The sequence below is a fragment of the Podarcis pityusensis genome, assembly GCF_964106645.2.
Source record: "Podarcis pityusensis genome assembly, chromosome: Z".
NCBI lineage: Eukaryota > Metazoa > Chordata > Lepidosauria > Squamata > Lacertidae > Podarcis > Podarcis pityusensis.
The window spans coordinates 23,437,172-23,458,574 of record NC_138044.1 but is presented as its reverse complement, the minus strand read 5'-3'; the positions used below and the strand labels follow the sequence as shown (position 1 = coordinate 23,458,574).

Genomic DNA, 21,403 nt, shown 5'->3' with positions numbered 1-21,403 from the left:
TCCTAGGTAGGCATACACAGAATTGCAGCCCAAGAGGCAAGAAGGCTCAATCTATATTAAATACAAGTACTGAGATTTAGGTCGCATTCGTGGTTAAGGCACTTGACAAAAATCTGGATTAGTGTTTGTCATTTCTAAGGCTGAGTTTTTGGCAAAGCTGAGCCCCAAGGAGATCTAGCTTCTATATATAAGTTTTTTAAGGCAGCTAACAGTAGATCTGGCATTTGTGATTTGTATGTGTTTTACTTCTTGGATAACACTTAACTTTTTAAGTTCCAAAATTCCTTGCAAACTAGAATCAAAGAGCAGTTTCATCTTTATTTGCAAAATTGCAATTAGATTTCAAAAGTTTTCTGACTTGTTTTGGACTGAATGGCTCTCTTTCAAGGGTAGCCTTCAAATTTTTTTTTAAAAAAATGAATGGTTCAACTGTCTGCTGTGAGATGGAAACAAAAGCAAAAAAAGAAGAGTTGTGTATTAATTTAAAGTTTGCATTAATGGAGTTGCTAAAATGAATCTAAGAGCTTTTTCTGTAACTACCTGCACTTTGCTTGGTTTTCTGCAATGGGGTGCCAAGAAAACACTTCTAGATAAATATGGGGTCATATTCACCCGCTCTCACCTTCATGTAAGATCTCTATCCTGTAGTGTGCAGTTGGGCCTAGGCCTAGTATATCATGGTAAATACAATAATTATCATCACTTTACTACATTCAAGCTAGCCAGCTTCCAGTTGTTCAGAAGAATGTAATGTCTGTTTCCACTGCACCGGTATATAGATATAGCACAGTATCCGATTAAGAACTCGGAATAGACCCTTGGAAATCAACGGCATTAAGTTGGTCATGACTGACAAGTCCATTGATTTCCAAGGGTCTACCTTGAATACAAGGTATCTGGATACAGGCCATGACCATTAATAATAGCATACTGCTGTTATGTCACCATACAGTGTGGAGATTGACAATGTGACATAATGAAAAATTTAGAGTCTCTGCCTCAAAGAGATTCCAATCTGTATGGTGACAGAAGTAGAATGCGTAAAAAGGGGAAGGGAAGAGTAAGAAGGAACAGATCCAGACAAGCTGCAGTTACGTGTAACTTAGGCTTCAGCTGGGTTGTACACACTGTTTGCATCACAGTTGTTTTCATAAGATGGGTTGCTACTAATGCAGCTCAACTGACCTTCTTTTTCCACTGCAAATCTGTGCACCATTATTTGGGAATGAATCCTGTTTGAAATCAACGGGATTTACTTCTGAGAAAGCATGAACGGGATTGTTCTGTATGTGTCTAAGCATGTTTGGTTTGGAAGTCTCATGGAAACCAGGCTGATATTAGGTATCCGGGCTCATCCATTTCTAGTCTTATCTAGGATACCTCAAATTTAGCCTTCCCTCCTGCTTTTTTAAAGTGGTGTTTCCAGGATAAAAAAAACACCCCAAGATCCAGGAAATTTAGGTGCATGAAATATGTGCAGGGAGCACCTTCCACCACTGAGCAGATATTTTTGGAACATTATTAGTGTGTTTGAATTCAGGGTGTGTTTTTTGCGAAATGTTGTTGACTAGTCAAGAGACTTAGATATTCATTAACATAAAAGGTGGAGCGTCTCAAGAAAAAGCATTAAGCTTTACTGATTCATGTCTGTAATAGTTTAGGTTCAGTACTCAACCAAAAATATGAGAATGTGTCCTCCAGCTGGGCTCTTTTTTGCTTACTTAAAAGGGGTCAGCCACAGCCCTGTTTTCACTTTAGCTGTAAGGCTACCAAAGCTCTCAGATTAAGCTGCATTTGATCCTGGTCAGTATTTGGGCAGACAAGGACCGAAGAGACTGCTCTGCACAGTGTTGAAAATTTGGGAGGTAGCCTTCCTCTGTCTGAGCTGGTATGAAGAGAATATTCGGGATTAAGGTGAGCAGGACTTCTTAATTCTCATAGCAATGCTTATAACTAAGATTCTCCTTGTTTCAGCATTCCTCAGGATCACAATAAACCTGCTAGAGATTCCTCTGGCATCTGACTTAGGCCAGCAAATGTATTTTCCTACATGTCCTAACAGCGCTGACTTACGGGGGGAAATGCTATTACTTTGCAAAAATAATAAATAAAAACAAATCACCATAAATTCCGTATGTAACGGAAAGTATGGGCACTGTCGTTCTGTGCTCATAATTTGATGAACGAGTTTGCTGTTTAATCTTGAACAAACTGTGCTGGTCTCCCCAGAGGTGGATGCTTCTCTGTTGTAGTGAATGAAAGAATTCTGCTTTATATATCTGAGTGTGAAAGGCAGCACCTCATTGGAATATAAGTGTTGTTCTGCTTTTCACTAGTGTTGTTTAGTCCTCATTTGGTGCTGTTTATAAAGGAAGTTTTTAAAGAATCCAATGCTCTTTACAATGTTCTTACCCTTCACCTTTATTGTATTGAGGTATTTATTGTAAACACTTCTGCGGTTCCGTTTGAGGGCCAAAAGATACTTTATAATTTATTTATAAATATAAATACGTAAATAAAAGACTAGGCTGTATTTGCTGTTATATTTCAGGAAGAGACTAAGAGCAGGCTCTCAATGCTGATCTTTTTAAAATGACATGTTATTCATAGTACATTATTATGCCATTTGTCGCTGACCTGGAAGGCATTTCTCACTGAGCTATGCTTCTGGTAATCTTTCGGATGCTCACTGCTGAACAACGGCAAATCTAGAAATCTCTATTTTTCTGGGTTTTCTGTTGTGATAACTCTGATATATTTACATGGGCATCTTTTTGGTTCCCTGTGGAAGGCAGGTGCCTGCTGTTCAATGACTCCTTTCCTTTGGCTCCAAGTCCTTGAATGCACAATGTCCTTTGTTTTGTGGGCCACCTAACAGGCAGCTGTGAAAATGATTCTGATGGTGTCACCAAGACTTCAGGAGAGAATTTGCCTGCTGGAAAGGAATGAGATTAAAACACACACACAACTTCTTTATGAGCAACAATAATAGGGTTATTACAATTGCATGGACTATGCAATGAGCTATCTTAGGCCCAGTATGGGGATCGGAGAGGAATTAGTTTTGGTTTGCGTTTTAATACAAACTGACCTAGTTTGCACTTTGCAAACCAAGACATGAAAAACAACACAGCTGTCCTTTGAAATTTGTGCATATCAGAATTTTATGATGCAATTTGTCAATTAAAACAATGTATACAAAACTGCATATATTAGGGAGATGTGTGAGCAGGCGTGTATATTAGTGGAAGTGACATTGAAAAATGCATTAGAGGAAAAGGCTTGCAAAAATGTACATAGGCAGAATTGTGTACAAAAGTGTTTATATCAGGAGGAGTGTGCATGAAAATGCAGATGAATTTTTGTTTATGATTCTCTCTTCTCCAATCATAAACAGAAGCAGAAAATGGGTAAACTGAATTTAAGACTGGAAAAATGAGAATCTGAAATTGATAGATTCTTCCATTCCTAGCCCAGACTCCCTGCTGACTCCCTGCAAACTATGTTTTGTAAATTGGGAGCCAGCCTTGAGACCTTGCACTCTGCACTTCCTTCTTCCTTCTCTCTCTCATAAAACCCCCTTCCCTTTGCTTCTTAGTTTTAATCTCTGGTGTAACACTGCGCACTCAAGGTATCCATAGTTAATTTTAACCATGGTTTCTTCTTAATCAGATTTGGCAAACACATGCTTATATACGACTTCAGTCCATGGTTTCTGAGTAAACCATGGTTTACTTAACCACAATATGCATTAAGTATGGTTTGACTCAGTGCTAATGTATCGCTAAACCACAGTCGACTATGGAAGGGGAAGGAGAATTCATGGTATGGAAGGCGAGAGAAGGATACGTTCTTGTTAGTGAGTCTGGAGGGAGCCACATACATGCCCCTAGTTTTATTTGTACATGTTAATTTGTTTTCAGTGGGTGTAAGGTAAAGTGGGACATTGGCTTTAGGACTGAACAAGAATGCTAGATACAAAGTGGAGCTGGCTCAGGGCTCTGTTGCCACTAATGTGACATACAAATTCAAGAAATAAATCGCTTGTCACCCCAGATTTTTAAATTTCTTTTTAAGGTATGCTGCTAAGCAGCTACACTTGTATTCTGAGCTACGCACACAGAAATGGTTTTGACATATCAAGTGCCCCTGCTATGTGAACAAGATTGAAGATTTGCTCCTAAGAGGATTATTTCAATAATTCTTATAGACTAGATTTTTCCATGTTAATTTTTCTGGGCTTTGTCTCATTCGGTCCCACCAATCAGTATTTATTTGCCAAGCAATATTTAGATGCCTGTGTTTTTCACAATTGTTACTGTTCTAATATGGGGGTGGTAACGATGATGATGATGATGAATTATTTGATGCCTGCAAGTATGCAGCTCGGACAGTCTGTGGTTCATGCCGCACAAGCAAAGCATTTCAAGGCAACATTCACGGCTAAGCCCCAGAGCGTAGCCACAAATTTGCTGGGGCCACAGTGTTGCTCCCATCACAACTGTTGCTCTGTGCTTCCTCTTCACATAACAGAAGTTTGGGGCAGCCTGAAAGATTCTTGGTTGCACGCCCTTTCTCTTTCTAGGGAGCCCGTTTACCAAAGTCCGCACACAGCCTTCGCAAAAGAGAGAGATAAATAATCATTGAGCCATGAATAGCTACAGTATTGACCCTTCCCTTTGGAGTTAGCAGTGATAACTTATGAGTAAATGCAAGTTATTATTCTGTCTTCATTGCATTGTCTGGTCCTCAAAATGCATGAGGGAAGTGGAAATTCATGCTGAATCTAGTGCCCTGATATCAGTGTAGTTTGATTCACATTGCAAGGGTTGTGGCCAGTGGGTTTTTTTCTGGGGGGACACATGGGGACGCATACCCCTAAACATTTTGTGAATCTAAGTTTGGCCTCATTGAGGGACAGTATTTCAATATGAGTAGGTAAATGAGAGTACCCATATATATCTCTATATATGTATGTATATATATGAAAAAAGCACTGGTTGTGGCTATCAGATGCTCTGATAGATTGGTTAAGAGTGTGGGCTGTGAGCCAGGAATTCCTTGGTTCAAGTCCTCTCCTGAGCCATGAAATTGACAAGAGGCCTGAGGCAGACTGATGCTTTCCCCTCCCCACTTTTGCAACAAGGGGATAGTATCACCTACCTTAATGTGTTGTTGTTAGTGTTTCTGTCAGTGTCTGACAAGTTCTTTCTGGGCACTTCAGAACAGCTCTAAATCAGGAATGGGGAGTACTTTTTAAGCTGAGGGATTCATTAACCAGTAACAAGTTATTGAGTGGAGCCAGATCCAAACATGGATAGGGCTAGATAAACATCTGTACACATGCACACGCCACACACACACTCTCTCCATTCAAACTGAAGCATATATTGAACTCTTACTAACTTCACTAAAATTGTGCCTTCAATTTTCTCCATAGACAATTTAAAAAACCAATGTTTGTAAAAAAAGAGAGAAAGAAACAAGCTCTCCAACATTCTTTATGTGTTCTGAATGTGCAGAAGGCAAAAATAACTCACAAATTCCAGAAGAAGTATGCAAAATAAGGTGCACAGCTCAACTGCCTTACAGCTATTAAAGCCTCAACCTTCAAATGCAATTGCACCCTAAAAATTCCATTCATGCAGTTGCAAAATTCATGGACAACATTTGCATTTTTGCAAGGAACATAATTCTACCTGTCTCTGCTAAGACATTTCCCCTCTGCTTCGATTTTCTAGCAGATGAAGGAGCAGCAGTTGCTCTTTTTGCACAACATTAAAGTCCTTGCTGAACAGCTGCTGAGTGGGAAGGGACCAAGAGGGCCTGATGAAATCTGGCCGTGCAGTGGGAGTTCCCTATCCCTGGTTTAAATATAAATATTAGGAATGAGCATTTTTTGCAAGCATATTTACTTATTTACATAGCACCATCAGTGTGCATAGCACTTTACCGAGTACAATAGGATAGGTCTCTGCCCTGATGAACTTGCAAGGAAAGGAATTGAATGCACACGGCAGTTATATGTGCTTAGGGTTAGCTGCAGTAGGACTTGGAACAAGGAAGTTATACCAAAGTTGGGTTTGGGGGAATGTTCTGAAGGAACACGATCAGGCAGGTGATCTGAAAGACAGTTCCAACAGAAGCAGCTTGTCATGCAAGGCAGAGCCACACTCCTCCCAACAACTGGGTCATTTCAGCTTACCAGGAGAGGGGGGGAGGTGGTGAGGATTTGTAGTGCAAATCGTAGAATCATAGAACTATAGATCTGGAAGGGACCCTAAGGGTCATCTGGTCCAACCCCCTGCAATGCAGGGATCACAGCTAAAGAATCTGGCACTCTTGCCAATGCATTTAAATTGCACCAGCTAGCATGCAACGCTCCTCCTCCCAGTAAACAACATCAACCCACCTGCCAAGTAGCTTAACGTAGCAACTCTGCGCTACCCAGCAAGTTGTTTCTGAGTTCCAAATGAATAGGGGCAGCAAGGAAGAAAAGTCTTTGGAGGAAGCAAACTTTGAAATGAGAAAATATATTGGAGGAAGATTTGCATTTGAATTAGAAAGATATTGCCCCCAATCCAACAAAGGAGAGATTTTCAAGCAGCAGGTTTTGCCACATGGTGCTGAGGTGGGATGAGATCTGCTTCTGCCTTGCAGTGCTCCTTGAAGTCCCATTGAACTGGCTGTATATCTGGGTGCACATTCTAGTCCAAATGCAGGTCACTGATTGTTGCATGTATGACTAATAGAGGCCTTGATCCATGCCATTAACTTTTGGAACCTTCTTGGCCTGTTTTTAGTGATAGGGTTGTTGTTGTTAATGGCACCCATGATTTCATACCCTCCAGGTGCTTTGAAAATGCTGGAACCATCCCTGAAAACCCTCTAGCCACCACAGCTTCTCACAGCGTCACTGGTCTCAAATTCCCAAGGGACCTTCCCTTCAGTAAAGCATTTCAGTCTATTACCAGAAGTTCATATTTGTGTGTCCCTCAAACACATTTCTTAGATCTATGCCTCCCTCTTCCCCAACCCACTCAGTAAGCCTCACTTCCGGTTGGAGGAGAGGGACTTGTAAACAGCATATAACTTTGCATTGGGGCTTTGAAATATACTCAGAGTCGCAAAGTGATTTCATGCTCTTTATTCAGCTCATAGTGGTGAGGAGGAATGAATAAATGTCCCCTCACAGTATCTGCTTTATATACATTATTTACACAATGGGCTGCACATGATTGGCTAATTCTGGAATTCTACTGTAAGCCAATCAGGTTGTGGATTCACTTCTATCTGGAGCAGGATTGGGTGGTTCCTGCCAACCAATCATACTGCTGCATTGTTCTAGGACCAATCAGACTGCTGCATTCTGAATCCTATTGTTCTAGGACCAATCAGACTGCTGCCTTTTGGATCCTATTGTTCTAGGACCAATCAGACTGCTACAGTTTGGATCCTATTCAACTCAGTACATAACAGGCTTGCAAGCCTCAACTATCTTGAGTCTTTCCCTTTCCATGTGCTATTAAAAAATATTTATGCTCCAGCTGCAAACCTTTTCAAATAAGCATAAGTTTTGGTTTTTTAAAAAGAGACTGGTTACTTGTCCTTCTGCTTCTATTTTGTGAGATGGGCATGCAGCTGGTATGCATATTGTTTTTTTCTATGGGTAGGTCCCCCTCCCCCTGCGTGTGGTGCAAGATAAAATGTATAAATAAAAACAGGAAGGGAATTTGGCACACCTTTTAATTTTTCATAACTCTGCCTGGCGTGCTCTGGTCCATGGGGTCACGAAGAGTCAGACACGACTAAACGACAAAACAACAACAACAATACCCATGTTTCCCAAACTTGGGTCTCCAGCTATTGCTGGATTACAGCTTGCATTATCTGTAGCTAGCAGCACCAGTGATCAGGGGTGATGGGAACTGTAGTCCAAAAACAGCTGTAAACCCAAGTTTGGGAAACCCTGCTCAATGCCGTGAGTTCCTACCATCATCTTTGTGCGAGGTGCCCCGTTTGGTCAAGTCGGGGAGCAGTAGCAGCAGCAGCAAGCGAAACACATGCCACAGCTGCATACTGATGTAGAATAGGATGTCCCTATTTTCATCTGAGGAATGTTGGAGGGTATGTGGAAAATAGTGATGGGGCATTTTAAAAAGCCTTGGATCAGACCGAAAATCAGTTCTAGCCCAATGTTCTGTTTCCACATGTGGCCAGATGCCTTTGAGAAACCCACAACCAGGAAAGGAAAGATGGCCTTACCTCTTTTATACCCACTAGGTCACTGTGTTCTATAGGAGAGCTACACCTGCAAATTACAAAGATTATCTGAAGCCTGCTTTACAGTAACTTGGACCAGGACTATTAGTGTAGGTGCCACATTCTGTGGAATGGTATTCCTGTTGAGATATGTCAAGTGCCCCTAACTGCAGTTTCTGGAAACAGTTGGAGACATTTCCGTTCCAAAAAGGTTTTCCTGGTGAATGAATAGGTCTCTACCATGGGTGTCTTCTGTATACAGTGGTACCTCGGGTTAAGAACTTAATTCGTTCTGGAGATCTGTTCTTAACCTGAAACTGTTCTTAACCTGAGATACCACTTTAGCTAATGGGGCCTGCCGTGTCGCCATCACATGATTTCTGTTCTTATCCTGAAGCAAAGTTCTTAACCCGAGGTACTATTTCTGGGTTAGCGGAGTCTGTAACCTGAAGCGTATGTAACCTGAAGCATCTGTAACCCGAAGCACCACTGTATTGTTCTTAAAATTAACGGACATTATCTTTTTTTCTTTTTTTTTAAAGAACTTTTAATTTTTTTTAAAAAAAAGTTGCTCATCCCCCTACTCCTGACCTTTTCAGGTTTGGCATGAACGTTTGAAGCAGAATTGTGTGCTTGAATGGCTTGAAAGCCTCTTTGGAACCAGGAACTCTGCTTTGATTCACCCAGGAAGGTAGAACTGGTTGGCCCCCTCTAACACATGCATATTTTGCCATTTTTGCGTATAGATGGTTTCTTGGTACAGTGGTACCTTGGGTTAAGAACTTAATTAATTCTGGTGGTCCGTTCTTAACCTGAAACTGCTCTCAACCTGAAGCACCACTTTAGCTAATGGGGCCTCCTGCTGCCGCCGCTGCGCAATTTCTGTTCTCATCCTGAAGCAAAGTTCTTAACCCAAGGTACGATTTCTGGGTTAGCAGAGTCTGTAACCTGAAGCATCTGTAACCCGAGGTACCACTGTAGTTGTTGGGGGGGGGTTGTTTCATGTTTGTTGCCACTTGCTCTGGGATTTATTTTCGAATGAAAAGCAGAACACAAATTATAAATAAGGAAATAAAGCTTTTAAGAAAGTGTTTTGGGAAAGGGCAGAGCCTGTGTTGTGTGTTTGGGAGACCCTTGATGTCTCCATTCAGAATGTGATCTCAGATAGCAGAAGCAAAAAATGTCCCCCAAGCAGACATTACTGGGCTAGGTGGTTTGACTCGGCATAAGGTAACTTCCTACGAATCAGTGGTTATGATTCAAGAGCTAGATACATGCTTTGCATGCAGAATGTCACATCGTCGATGGCGTAGTGCTGGGGGGGGCGGCACAGAGGCGATTGCTCCAGGCGCAAAGCTGCTTCTCCATGCGAACCAGGAAGCCACCTCTCCAGACAAATCCAGTTCTTATCTCTGTGGCTGTGATCTCCTGGGTGACTCAGACGCTGTGAGGCAGTTGAATGTACATGCATGCTCCATTTCCTACCTTCTGCATAGCCCCCGGCACTGGCAACCCATGCTATGTCACTGCACACAGTTAAAGTTGTTGCTTCTCCAGCCAAGAGGATCTTGGGTAGCAGACAGGACTTGGATGAGCCAGAAGAGATGGTTCAGGAGTAGATCAGGGCTGGGGAACTCATGGCCCTCCAGGCATTGTTGGGTTCACAACTCCCATGAACCCCAACCAGCATGGGCAGTAGTCAGAGAGGAGTTTTAAAAGACCACCAACATCTGGTTCCCTGTCTCTGGGGTAGGGCAAGCAGCAAGCAGTGGTGGGGCAAGTAGAGTAGCAGCAAGTTATAGCCATAGTGTAATTTGCTAGTTCTTCAAACTATTTTTATGCTTCCCCTTAATGAAAATGATCTGATAATTAATGTCAAACGACATGGGTGGCGCTGTGGGTTAAACCACAGAGCCTAGGACTTGCCGATCACAAGGTCGGCAGTTCGAATCCCCGCGACGGGGTGAGCTCCCATTGCTCGGTCCCTGCTCCTGCCAACCTAGCAGTTCGAAAGCATGTCAAAGTGCAAGTAGATAAATAGGTACTGCTCCGGCGGGAAGGTAAACGGCGTTTCCGTGTGCTGCTCTGGTTCACCGGAAGCGGCTTAGTCATGCTGGCCACATGACCCGGAAGCTGGACGCCGGCTCCCTCGGCCAATAAAGCGAGCGTCGCAACCCCAGAGTCGGTCATGACTGGACCTAATGGTCTGGGGTCCCTTTACCTTTACAATATATACATTTACTATGTGAGAAACATCTCAGTAACTAGTCAGTAGTGATCAAAGGGACATTTGCTCTCCTGGCTTTCCAATGCAGAGGGTCACTGTGACTTAACAAGAGGGAGAGGTGACAGCCACGGCGCAGCGGAGCTTAGCCCAGTGTGGTGCATGGCAACCGCTACTGGAATTGGTTCATTCCAGGCATTGTACAAATCAACTTAAGTGTACCAAGGTACCGATAGTAAAACAGATTTCATTTGCAGGGCGAGGGGGGATATGTCTTGTGCTTTATACAAAGTAATTGCTTTAGGTTGCTGAGGTCATAAAGACAGTAAAGTTGACATACATTGATGCCCTTTGTACAGTGTCTCTTGTTGATATGCTTCTTCCACCATTGGGGGGAAATGCCAAGCTCCACAGGGCAAAATTCAGAAAGAAATGCTTCTGAGCAAACCTCATTGAAATGAATAGGTGCTGCACAAAAGTTCTTGGATTGTTCTTGCACAGTTCCCATTCAGTTCAACGGGCCTTTTGCTAGAGAACTTTTCCTCCAGATGGTCCCCTTAGGCTCCTGCATACAGTTTGTTTGCTTTTTCAGATGATAACTATTCCAAAATATTGCATATATGTCAATTATGAGAAGAATGCATTCATCCTTCACTTGTTTACTGGTGTCTTTTGATTGGCAGCAGACTCTCAAGAGCCCTTGTGAAATCTCCCTTTTGGTCACGACTCCATTACAGTGATCAAATAATCATACTTGACAAATAATCATACTTGTAGAATAGAAACACAGTAGTTTACTCAAATGTGGGGAACACAATACTTAATATATACGGTATTTTCTGTTTCTCTTAAAAGAATAAATGGTCATGTGAAACTGACAGATAAATGCCTTACGGATCAATCAGCAGCTGCAGTCCAAAAAATGCAATTACAAAGCTTATTTTATGTGCTATAATTATAGCTGTCAATGTTTCCCCTTTTTAAAGGGAAATTCCCTTATTCCGAATAGGATCCCTCGAGAGAAAAGGGAAAAGTTGACAGCTATGGCTATAATGCACATTTGTAATCCTGATGAATGTTTTTTTTTGGGGGGGGGGTTGAACCTTGATAGGTTATATTATAAGAAAAGGATAAATAAATCTGAATAACATGTTACTATTTTGTGGAAACTGCTTATTTTAGGATGTTGTGTATTGTTAGAGTTTTTATACTTCCTTTGTTTTTAGACATAATTGGCCTAGTACAAACCTGATTTTCTAAAAGTTGCTTTGGTGCATTTTGTGTGTGTGTGTGTGTGTGTGAGAGAGAGAGAGAGAGAGAGAGAGAGAAGTGGGGATATTAACATCCCTCCCATTTTACCCTGAACATGTTTGCAGGTGATCATTGAGTATAGGCCTCCTAAAAATAACAAAGAGAATATGTTGTGTCACAGTTATTTCTATATTCTAGGGCAGGCGTCTTCAACTTTTTTTCAGACCCAAGACGCACTTTTAACTGAATCATGCATTTTGTGACCCATTTGTTTATCTTAATTTCTTAAACAGTGAAACAGAGAAAAAGTGAAACTGACAAATTCCTCTCTTCCTATTCTGGAAAGGGTATGGTCTCCTCAGTTATCCAGATGATAATATCCTGTGCTCGAGGAAAGGCTGAGCTGCTTCCTTCCAATCATATTTCAATCTGCTGCAACATATCCAGGGCCTCCATCATCATTTCCTATCCTGCTGAGAATTCAACGCAGTTTATGAGCTCCTGTTGGGACAATGTTGACCAAGAGGCAATAAAAAGGAAAAAGGTTTAGAATGATTTATGGGTTGGGAACAGCAACCTTCCCCTTGGTTGAGGCAAAGGCTCTTTTTTTTGCCCTTTGCCCCTGATTTTCTTGAAGGCTGTCTCCCCAGCTCCATCAGCCTCTGTGAAGCACAGGTATATCATTTCCATAGTTTTGAGCAGAGGGTTGCATTATCTTAATGGAGAAGAGACAACTGGTAGTTAGATTATGTCCATCCCTCTTCCCATTTGGAAAAAAAAGGAAGAATCATAGAATCATAGAGTTGGAAGGGACCACAAGGGCCATCGAGTCCAACCCCTTGCCAAGCGGGAAACACCATCAGAGCACTCCTGACATATGGTTGTCAAGCCTCTGCTTAAAGACCTCCAAAGAAGGAGACTCCACCACACTCCTTGGCAGCAAATTCCACTGTCGAACAGCTCTTACTGTCAGGAAGTTCTTCCTAATGTTTAGGTGGAATCTTCTTTCTTGTAGTTTGGATCCATTGCTCTGTGTCCGCTTCTCTGAAGCAGCAGAAAACAACCTTTCTCCCTCCTCTATGTGACATCCTTTTATATATTTGAACATGGCTATCATATCACCCCTTAACCTCCTCTTCTCCAGGCTAAACATGCCCAGCTCCCATAGCCGTTCCTCATAAGGCCTTTGACCATTTTGGTTGCCCTCCTCTGGACACGTTCCAGTTTGTCAGTGTCCTTCTTGAACTGTGGTGCCCAGAACTGGACACAGTACTCCAGGTGAGGTCTGACCAGAGCAGAATACAGTGGCACTATTACTTCCCTTGATCAAGATGCTATACTCCTATTGATGCAGCCCAGAATTGCATTGGCTTTTTTAGCTGCCGCGTCACACTGTTGGCTCATGTCAAGTTTGTGGTCAACCAAGACTCCTAGATCCTTTTCACATGTACTGCTCTCAAGCCAGGTGTCACCCATCTTGTATTTGTGCCTCTCATTTTTTTTGCCCAAGTGCAATACTTTACATTTCTCCCTGTTAAAATTCATCTTGTTTGTTTTGGCCCAGTTCTCTAATCTGTCAAGGTCGTTTTGAAGTGTGATCCTGTCCTCTGGGGTGTTAGCCACCCCTCCCAGTTTGGTGTCATCTGCAAATTTGATCAGGATGCCCTTGAGTCCATCATCCAAGTCATTGATAAAGATGTTGAATAAGACCGGGCCCAAGACAGAACCCTGTGGCACCCCACTAGTCACTCTTCTCCAGGATGAAGAGGAACCATTGATGAGCACCCTTTGGGTTCGGTCAGTCAGCCAGTTACAAATCCACTGAGTGGTAGCATAGTCAAGACCGCATTTTACCAGCTTCTTTACAAGAATATCATGGGGCACCTTGTTAAATGCCTTGCTGAAATCAAGGTAGGCTACATCCACTGCATTCCCTTCATCTACCAGGCTTGTAATTCTGTCAAAAAACGAGATCAGCTTAGTCTGACATGACTTATTTTTCAGAAATCCATGCTGACTATTGGTGATCACACCATTCCTTTCTAGGTACTCACAGACTGTTTGCTTAATGATCTGCTCCAGAATCTTCCCTGGTATTGATGTCAGACTGACTGGGCGGTAATTATTTGGGTCCTCTCTTTTCCCCTTTTTGAAAATAGGGACAACATTTGCCCTCCTCCAGTCTGCCGGGACTTCGCCTGTTCTCCAGGAATTCTCAAAGATGACTGCCAGTGGTTCTGAGATCACATCTGCCAGTTCTTTTAATACTCTTGGATGCAGTTCATCTGGCCCTGGAGACTTGAATACATCTAAACTAGCCAAGTATTCTTGTACTATCTCCTTGGTTATTCTGGGCTGTGTTTCCTTTGCTGAATCATTTGCTTCAAATTCTTCAGGTCGGGCATTGTTTTCTTTATCGGAGAAGACTGAGGCAAAGAAGGCATTGAGGAGTTCAGCCCTTTCTGTGTCCCCTGTTTGCATTTCACCATCTTCTCCTCTGAGTGACCCCGCTGTTTCTTTGTTCTTCCTTTTGCTACGAACATACCCATAAAAGCCTTTTTTGTTGCTTTTAACCTCTCTAGCAAGCCTGAGTTCATTCTGTGCTTTAGCTTTTCTGACTTTGTGTCTACACGTGCTGGCTATTTGTTTGAATTCCTCTTTGGTGGTTCCCCCCTTTTCCATTTTTTGTATACATCCTTTTTTAATCTTAACTCAGTTAAAAGTTCTTTAGATAGCCACCCTGGCTTCTTTAGGCACCTTCCATGTTTCCGTCTCATTGGTATTGCCTGACGTTGTGCTTTTACTATCTCCCTCTTAACAAACTCCCAGCCATCATGAACTCCCTTTCCTTTTAGTATTACTGTCCATGGGATCTCATCCAGCACTTCCCTAAGTTTTATGAAGTCGGCTTTCTTAAAGTCAAGAAATTGAGTCCTAGTATGCTTGGCTGCTCCTTTCCGCTGTATAGTAAACTTCAGAAGAGCATGATCACTTGCGCCTAATGATCCTTCCACTTCTACCCCACTAACCAGGTTATCAACATTGGTTAGGACCAGATCTAAAATGGCTGTTCCTCTTGTTGCTTCTCCCACTTTCTGGACAATGAAGTTGTCTGCAAGGCCAGTGAGGAATCTGTTTGACCTTATGCTCTTGGCTGAGTTTGACATCCAACAAATATCCGGGTAACTGAAGTCCCCCATTACTACTATGTCCCTTCCTTTTGCATGCTTGGCCATCTGTTCCAGGAAGGCATCATCTATGTCCTCCGTTTGGCTTGGGGATCTATAGTAAACTCCCACAATGAGGTCACGGTTATTCTTCTCTCCCTTAATTTTGACCCAAATGCTCTCACTTTGGCTTTGAGGTTCTAAATCTTGGATCTCTTCACAGGTATACACATCCCTGACATATAACGCCACTCCTCCTCCTTTCTTGTCTGGTCTGTTTCTCTGAAATAGATTGCATCCCCCCATTATTACATTCCAATCGTGGGACTTATCCCACCAGGTTTCAGTGATGCCTATTATGTCATATTTAGTTTGCTGTACCAAGAGCTTAAGCTCATCTTGTTTATTTCCCATGCTTTGCGCATTAGTGTACAGACATTGAAGTCCATTAATCATTCCCCCGTGTCTCTTATTTAAGGATTTTTTCCTCCCCCCACCAGGTCTGCGTGCTGTTTGCTCCATTTGGTGTATGACATTTGGATGATCATCTTCATCAATTGATAGACTCCTACCTTCAGGAGCACTGTCTCCCTCCCCCACATTAGTCAGTTTAAAGCCCTCCTGATTTCTGAGGTTTCTGAGATTTTTGGCAAAAACATTTCTCCCAACCTTTGTGAGGTGCAGCCAATCGCTTGCCAGAAGTCCATCTTCAAGAAACTGCAGTCCGTGATCTAAGAAACCAAACCGTTCCTGTTTACACCATTTGCGAAGCCAGCTGTTCACTTCCACTATTTTTCCCTCTCTCCCTGGGCCACGTCGTTCAGCTGGGAGGACAGATGAGATGACAATTTGTGCATTTAATTGCTTCAATTTCCTGCCCAGAGCCTCATAGCCTCTTTTGATCTTCTGGAGGCTATTGCTTGCAGTGTCATTGGTTCCCACATGAACCAAGAGGAAGGGGTATTTGTCAGTGGGTTTTATGATTCCTTGCAGTCGTTCAGTTACATCTTGGATCTTAGCCCCGGGAAGACAGCACACTTCCCGAGACATCTTGTCATGCCCACAGATCACTGCTTCTGTTCCCCTCAGTAGGGAATCCCCTATCACCACTACACGCCTCCTCTTAGGTTTGGTCGGGGTTCTTCCGTGAGCTGTCCGTTCCAAGGTCGCCTGCACATTCCCTGAGGACTGACTTTGCTGCTCATCTTCATATACCTGATCGACTGTAATGAGGGAGAGATCCTCAAATGGAGTCTGCTCTTCGAAGAAAGAGAAGATGCTGAAACCTTGCTGGGAGGAAAAATAGTTCTTTGGTCTTGATTTCTCTCTAGACTGTATTTGACTAGCCTGCCATTGTGCTGGTTTCATTGACTGTTTCCCAATGGAAACAGGTAGGAGAAGAAGTGGAAGTTGAAAAGGGTGCTTTGTGGTTGCATGGAGTGGGAAAGGGAAGCTCCAGCAAGCGAATTTGTGGGGAGTGATGGTGGGAGGTGGCAAGCAGGATGGCTGATCCCCCCTTTAGTACACCTAAATGCATGCTGTATATCTAGAAATAGATGCTTGTTTATTAGCTGTTGCATTTATATCCCACATTTCCTCCAAGCTCAAGGTGGGGTACATAGTTCTGCCCCATAACATTTCATGCTTGCATCAACTGTGAGGTAGTTCTGGGTGAGAGACAATGACTGGCCCAGGGAGCTTCATTACCATTATGTTTTACCATAATAACGACTGCACCACACTGTCAAGTGCAAGAGTAATGACCAACCTGAGAGATGATTTGAGCCAAGGAATGGGTTTCTCAAGGGTTAATCAGAACCTGTTGGTACTGAACCATTCCAGCACATTGGAACCTTGAGATTCTCTAGCCCTCCTTGAACCATAGGTTACAGGAAGTAGCTATGTTATGCCTAAAAGTGAAGACCCATGGCTAACAACCCAATAGTAGACCCACCCCTCCTCAGTGAATTTGTCTAATCCCCCTTGAAAGCTACCTGTGGCCAGTGATCATTAGCTCACCTTGCGTTAGCAGATTCCAAAACCTCTTTGACTGGTGGGACAAAAGAAAAACCTGTGTGTGCCATAGAAAGTGAAGCCTCTTTTTGGTCCCTTCTGACTCTCTTAAATATAATTGCCTGTCTCCAACCTAATGCAGAGTGCCTGAGATAGTGTTTAATACCATGTTTTAATAGGGCAGTTTCATTATCATCACCATCCTTAACCTGGAGGATTTTCTTTGTCTTCCCAGGCATGAAGAGAAACTTTTCTCGGTGCAACCCAACTGCCCCATGCTGTAGAGAAGGGGAGGGCAGACTTTTGGCTTGAAAGATCTGTTGTTGTTTTTTACTAGAACCCAGAGATTCACCAGCATTAAAGAATTCTGAGCCCAGGAATTTGTTTTGAGTATCAGAACTGGACTGAATAGATAAAACCCACTCCATGTTTTCCCCAAGCAATATAATTTAGGAGTTCTTTCATTGCTGTCATCTCAAATAAACAGGGGACAGAAATACTTGCTAATCTACTTCAGATCACTCAGGTATCCACTAGTACATCCCAGTCTACATTTTGCTTATCCCTGTTTAGGGATGAGCTTTCAATTTTGCATTTTCCCAGCATTAACCCACACTTAAAAGAATTTTTTTTTGCCACACTTTCGTAGCAGTTTGAAACTTAAAAAAACTTCTTGTGAAAATTCATCACAATTTCTCTCAATAAACACATTTTTTTAATATGCAGTTCTGACTAGAAATCCAAATTTGGGCAAGCAATCTTTCCTGATAAAATGTAATTTTTGTATGCTATTTTCACTAATGTATGCACTTTCCCCTAATATATGCATTTTTGTATACATCGGGTGGTTGGAGAACTGCATTGCAAAATACAAAGTGTGTATTTCAGGGGATAGCTGTGTTTTGACTTTCATATCGGTTCAGAAAGTGTGAAGTGGGGAGTTTCTCATGAAAATGCAAAAAACACTGAATCCCCCCACCCACGCCCTGCATTCCAACACCTGCTATGGACCATGTGTTTGTGGCACGTGTGTGATTTTCTGACTGCATTGTCCATAGCACACAGTCTGATAAATGAAGGAAGAGCATCTTATGTAATGCCTTGAAAGGAATAACCCAATGCTGCTGAGACCAGCCTTCCTCTGCAGGCAGCCTCTGTTAGCATCAGCGAACCATTGGGGTGTGCAGTTCTGCCAACTGGCCTTGTTTTCTTCTCTTCTTCCGTCAGACATCACCTTTGTTGCATTCTGCCTTACCCCAAGCAAAAAAATGGGGGGGGGGAATGCGGGGAAGCAAGAGCGTGAAAACTTAAAGAGGGTGGCTTTTCCTGTCCTTCCCATGTTACGTGCAAGAACATGCTTCGTGTGGGTGGGTGGAGCTCAGGGGAGGGGAGTGAGAACTTCCTCCCCACTCTCTTAAAAAAAAAATCACAGTTTCTTCTAGAAATAAATGCAATGCCCTTTCTTCTGCCTTCCCACACACTATCGCCCACTCATCCGCCTACGTACAAAATAAATTGTAATCAACAGCTACTTTTAGGGCTGATCTGTAGCGCCTCTGTGCTCTTTCAGTGCACCGATTTTAGACTCCTTTGTCTCTCCCACCAGCTCCTGCTGGGTACATGCCTGTGATTGCTGTATATATTAATGGTAAATTAGGAACTCCATCTGAGTTTTGTTATTAATTAGCACTGAAGCTTTACAAGCCAGGTCAACAGGGTTTCACGCTGCTGTCGTTTACATACTGTGTCCGATCATTTGCAGCAGATAGGCAGTTCCCTTCTTGTTTGGGTAAGCTCTGTGGTTTGGGGGGCTCACTCCACTGACAGTGCCTGCTGAGCAATCTGTTAGTCTTTGCATAGCACCGATGCTTGGTGGATTGTGCCCTTGGGTGAGCTGTGTATATAGTAAGGGACAGTGCTTGCCAAGGAAGAAACTATGAATGGTCTAGATTTGGATGGAGTTGAGGAGGGCCGCCAATTCCTAAACGCTTGCAGACAACTGTCTTTGGCTGCTGTAGTAGTATCTTAGTGGTTTCCTAAAGCTAAAGGCGACAGAATCAGGAGGAGATCAGACATCATGTTGCAAATGAGCATTTAAGCAAGGCTGTTGAAAGACAATAAAAATGCCATTCTAAGCAATTCTTCAAAATTGGTTCCCGAGGGTCGAGCTGAAACTACCTGCCTTTGCTTTCGTCTTCTGAAATCTGCCTTCCGTGTTCCGTGACTTTTGACACCTATGGCAAATAGATTTGTATCTCCCCCCGCCCCCCGCCGCCATCATTTTTAGTGACGCTTCTCTCCTTGGTAAATCCCACTGGCCTCAGCTTCATTGGCTGTCGCTGCATTCAAGTCTGGTCAGCTACGATGGCCCACATGGTTTTTGTCAGTCACATTACAGCGTCATATCTAACTCAGTGGCATCACAGAGACCAGATGTGAAATCATGCAGGTAGCCACAGCCTGGGGAAAAATTCTGAAAAGGGCATCCAAAATGATCAGGGGGCTGGAGCAATGCCCCTATAAGGAAAAGTTGCATTGTTGGGGGCTTTTTAATGATGCCCTCAAAAAGAGGCTCTCCAATAAAAGGCAGTACTTCTTCATGCAGCACATAGTTAAACTGTGGGATTTGCTTCCCCAGGAGGCTGGAATGACCATGAATGGTCTGCTAGTACAGGGCAGCTTCCTTTCTTCCCAGAAGAGCAAGGAGTAGAATTGCTTGCCTTCTCCCTGCACCTTATTATTTTGGCAGTGACTTGTGCAGCCCTCAATCCACTTTACTCTAAAGTAAATCAATAGAAGACAGTGTGAGAACACTGAAGGTAAATAAAGAAGTGCCTTAGAGGTTTTCAGCTCTTCATCCATTTAGTTCCATGTCTTGGTCACCTCTTCTGACTTCTCTGATGTTATGACAGGAACAAATCTACCCAGAATGGCTTAATATGTGCATTTCCTCTGTACAAATATCAGATTATAGAAAATAGTACCATGGACACACGTGGGGCATTAAACATCACTAATCTTTATTTATTTTTGTTTAAAGTACAGCTCAGCCTTTATTTCTGTGTATATTTATTATTTTAAAATTTCATGATTATATTTAAAAGAAAACATGTGGAACATCTGTGGAATCTCTAAAAAATATATCTAGCATTCAGCTAGTCTGTAGATAAATGAGTGCAGTAAATGTTGCAGAAGTTTGATCTTGCTTTAATCATCATGAAAAGCATTATTGAATTGGGCTTCAGGTACTTTAAGGTGAAGCTATTTGAGCATTGGCAGGCAGTGGAAACATAAGGCTACAATACAACACACACAATTGTCCGGCCCTAAGGTCCATAGAATTACGTGGTATTTACTTAGGAGTAAACTTCCTCAGGAACGGCATTTCCGTGCGCTGCTCTAGTTCACCAGAAGTGGCTTAGTCATGCTGGCCACATGACCTGAAAGCTGTACGCCGGCTCCCTCAGCCAATAAAGCGAGATGAGCTCCGCAACCCCAGAGTCGGTCATGACTGGACCTCATGGTCAGGGGTCCCTTTACCTTAAACTTCCTCAGGCTGCTCTGTGTCGCTCCAGCCCTATGCATACTTACTTGGGACGAAACCCCCATTGAATTCATCAGTGGAGAAGGATGATAGTTCAGTGGTAAAACATTTGTCTCAGGTCCAATCCCTGATGTCTCCAGATAGGGCAGCTTCCTATTACCATAATGCCAATCACATCTGAATGAACATGTGCAGATTGCACATTAATTAATTAAATTTACAAGGCACTCTAGGCAGCATGTAGAATATTCATTTTATCCTCACAGCTGTGTGAGGTAGGTTAGGCTAAGTGATAATAGCTTTGTGTGTTCAGACCCAGAAACCTCCCCCCCTAAATAAATTCATACATGACTCAAATTTTGCTTTTGGTTTTTGGCAGAATTTAGGCCACAACTTTATTGATTACAGAAAGTGATTGGTTGCATAGGCTCTGGTTCGACTAGCTCCCTGTCATGCAGGTAGCGCTGACCCAGTGTTCCAGAATAGGTCAGCCAAGGGTGAACACCCAGATGAGCGGAAAGCAGGGAACAGGCTAACTCCGCCACCCAAATGTCCTTAATATATTCCCAACAAATAAGGCACCTTCCTGGCTTCTTAACCTCTTGCTTGGATTTTGCTTGCTCAGTGGATTTGCTCTCAAAATTCGGAGAGATATAAGTAGTCCACACATCAAGGTCTTTTCGATTCCATTAAGCAGAAGGGATCCTGGTGGCACAATGTCTAGAACTTTCATCGTAGCCTATAGCTGCCGCCTGACAAGCCAATGCAAAAGCCTTACGCACCAACGATTGGTAAATCCACAGGTGCAGACTTCTTTTGGGATATACTCCTGCAAATACCTGAAAGGCATTGAGCCATTTCTCAAAAGACCTCTCTACCTTAAGGGAGGTGGCCTTTCCCTTCCCTGACGCCACCTACTTGTCCTTATCCGGACATTCCTCA

General features: G+C 42.8%; 2 protein-coding genes across 11 annotated transcripts in view; both read left to right on the top strand.

Moving 5' to 3' along the window:
- Positions 1-21,403, top strand: part of ARHGEF9 (Cdc42 guanine nucleotide exchange factor 9) — a 261,134-nt gene that overhangs the window by 136,546 nt on the left and 103,185 nt on the right. The window contains exon 1 of one of the 9 annotated variants that reach the window (XM_080989731.1): positions 1,807-1,914. The exons of the other annotated variants lie outside the window; for them this stretch is intronic. Within the exon in view, the coding sequence (XP_080845857.1) occupies positions 1,891-1,914 (24 nt within the window). The 5' untranslated portion in view covers positions 1,807-1,890. Of the gene's footprint in view, positions 1-1,806; positions 1,915-21,403 lie in introns of those variants that run through there. 9 annotated transcript variants of the gene reach the window in all.
- LOC308468057 (uncharacterized protein) overlaps positions 1-21,403 on the top strand; it is a 60,215-nt gene that overhangs the window by 7,297 nt on the left and 31,515 nt on the right. The window lies entirely within an intron of this gene.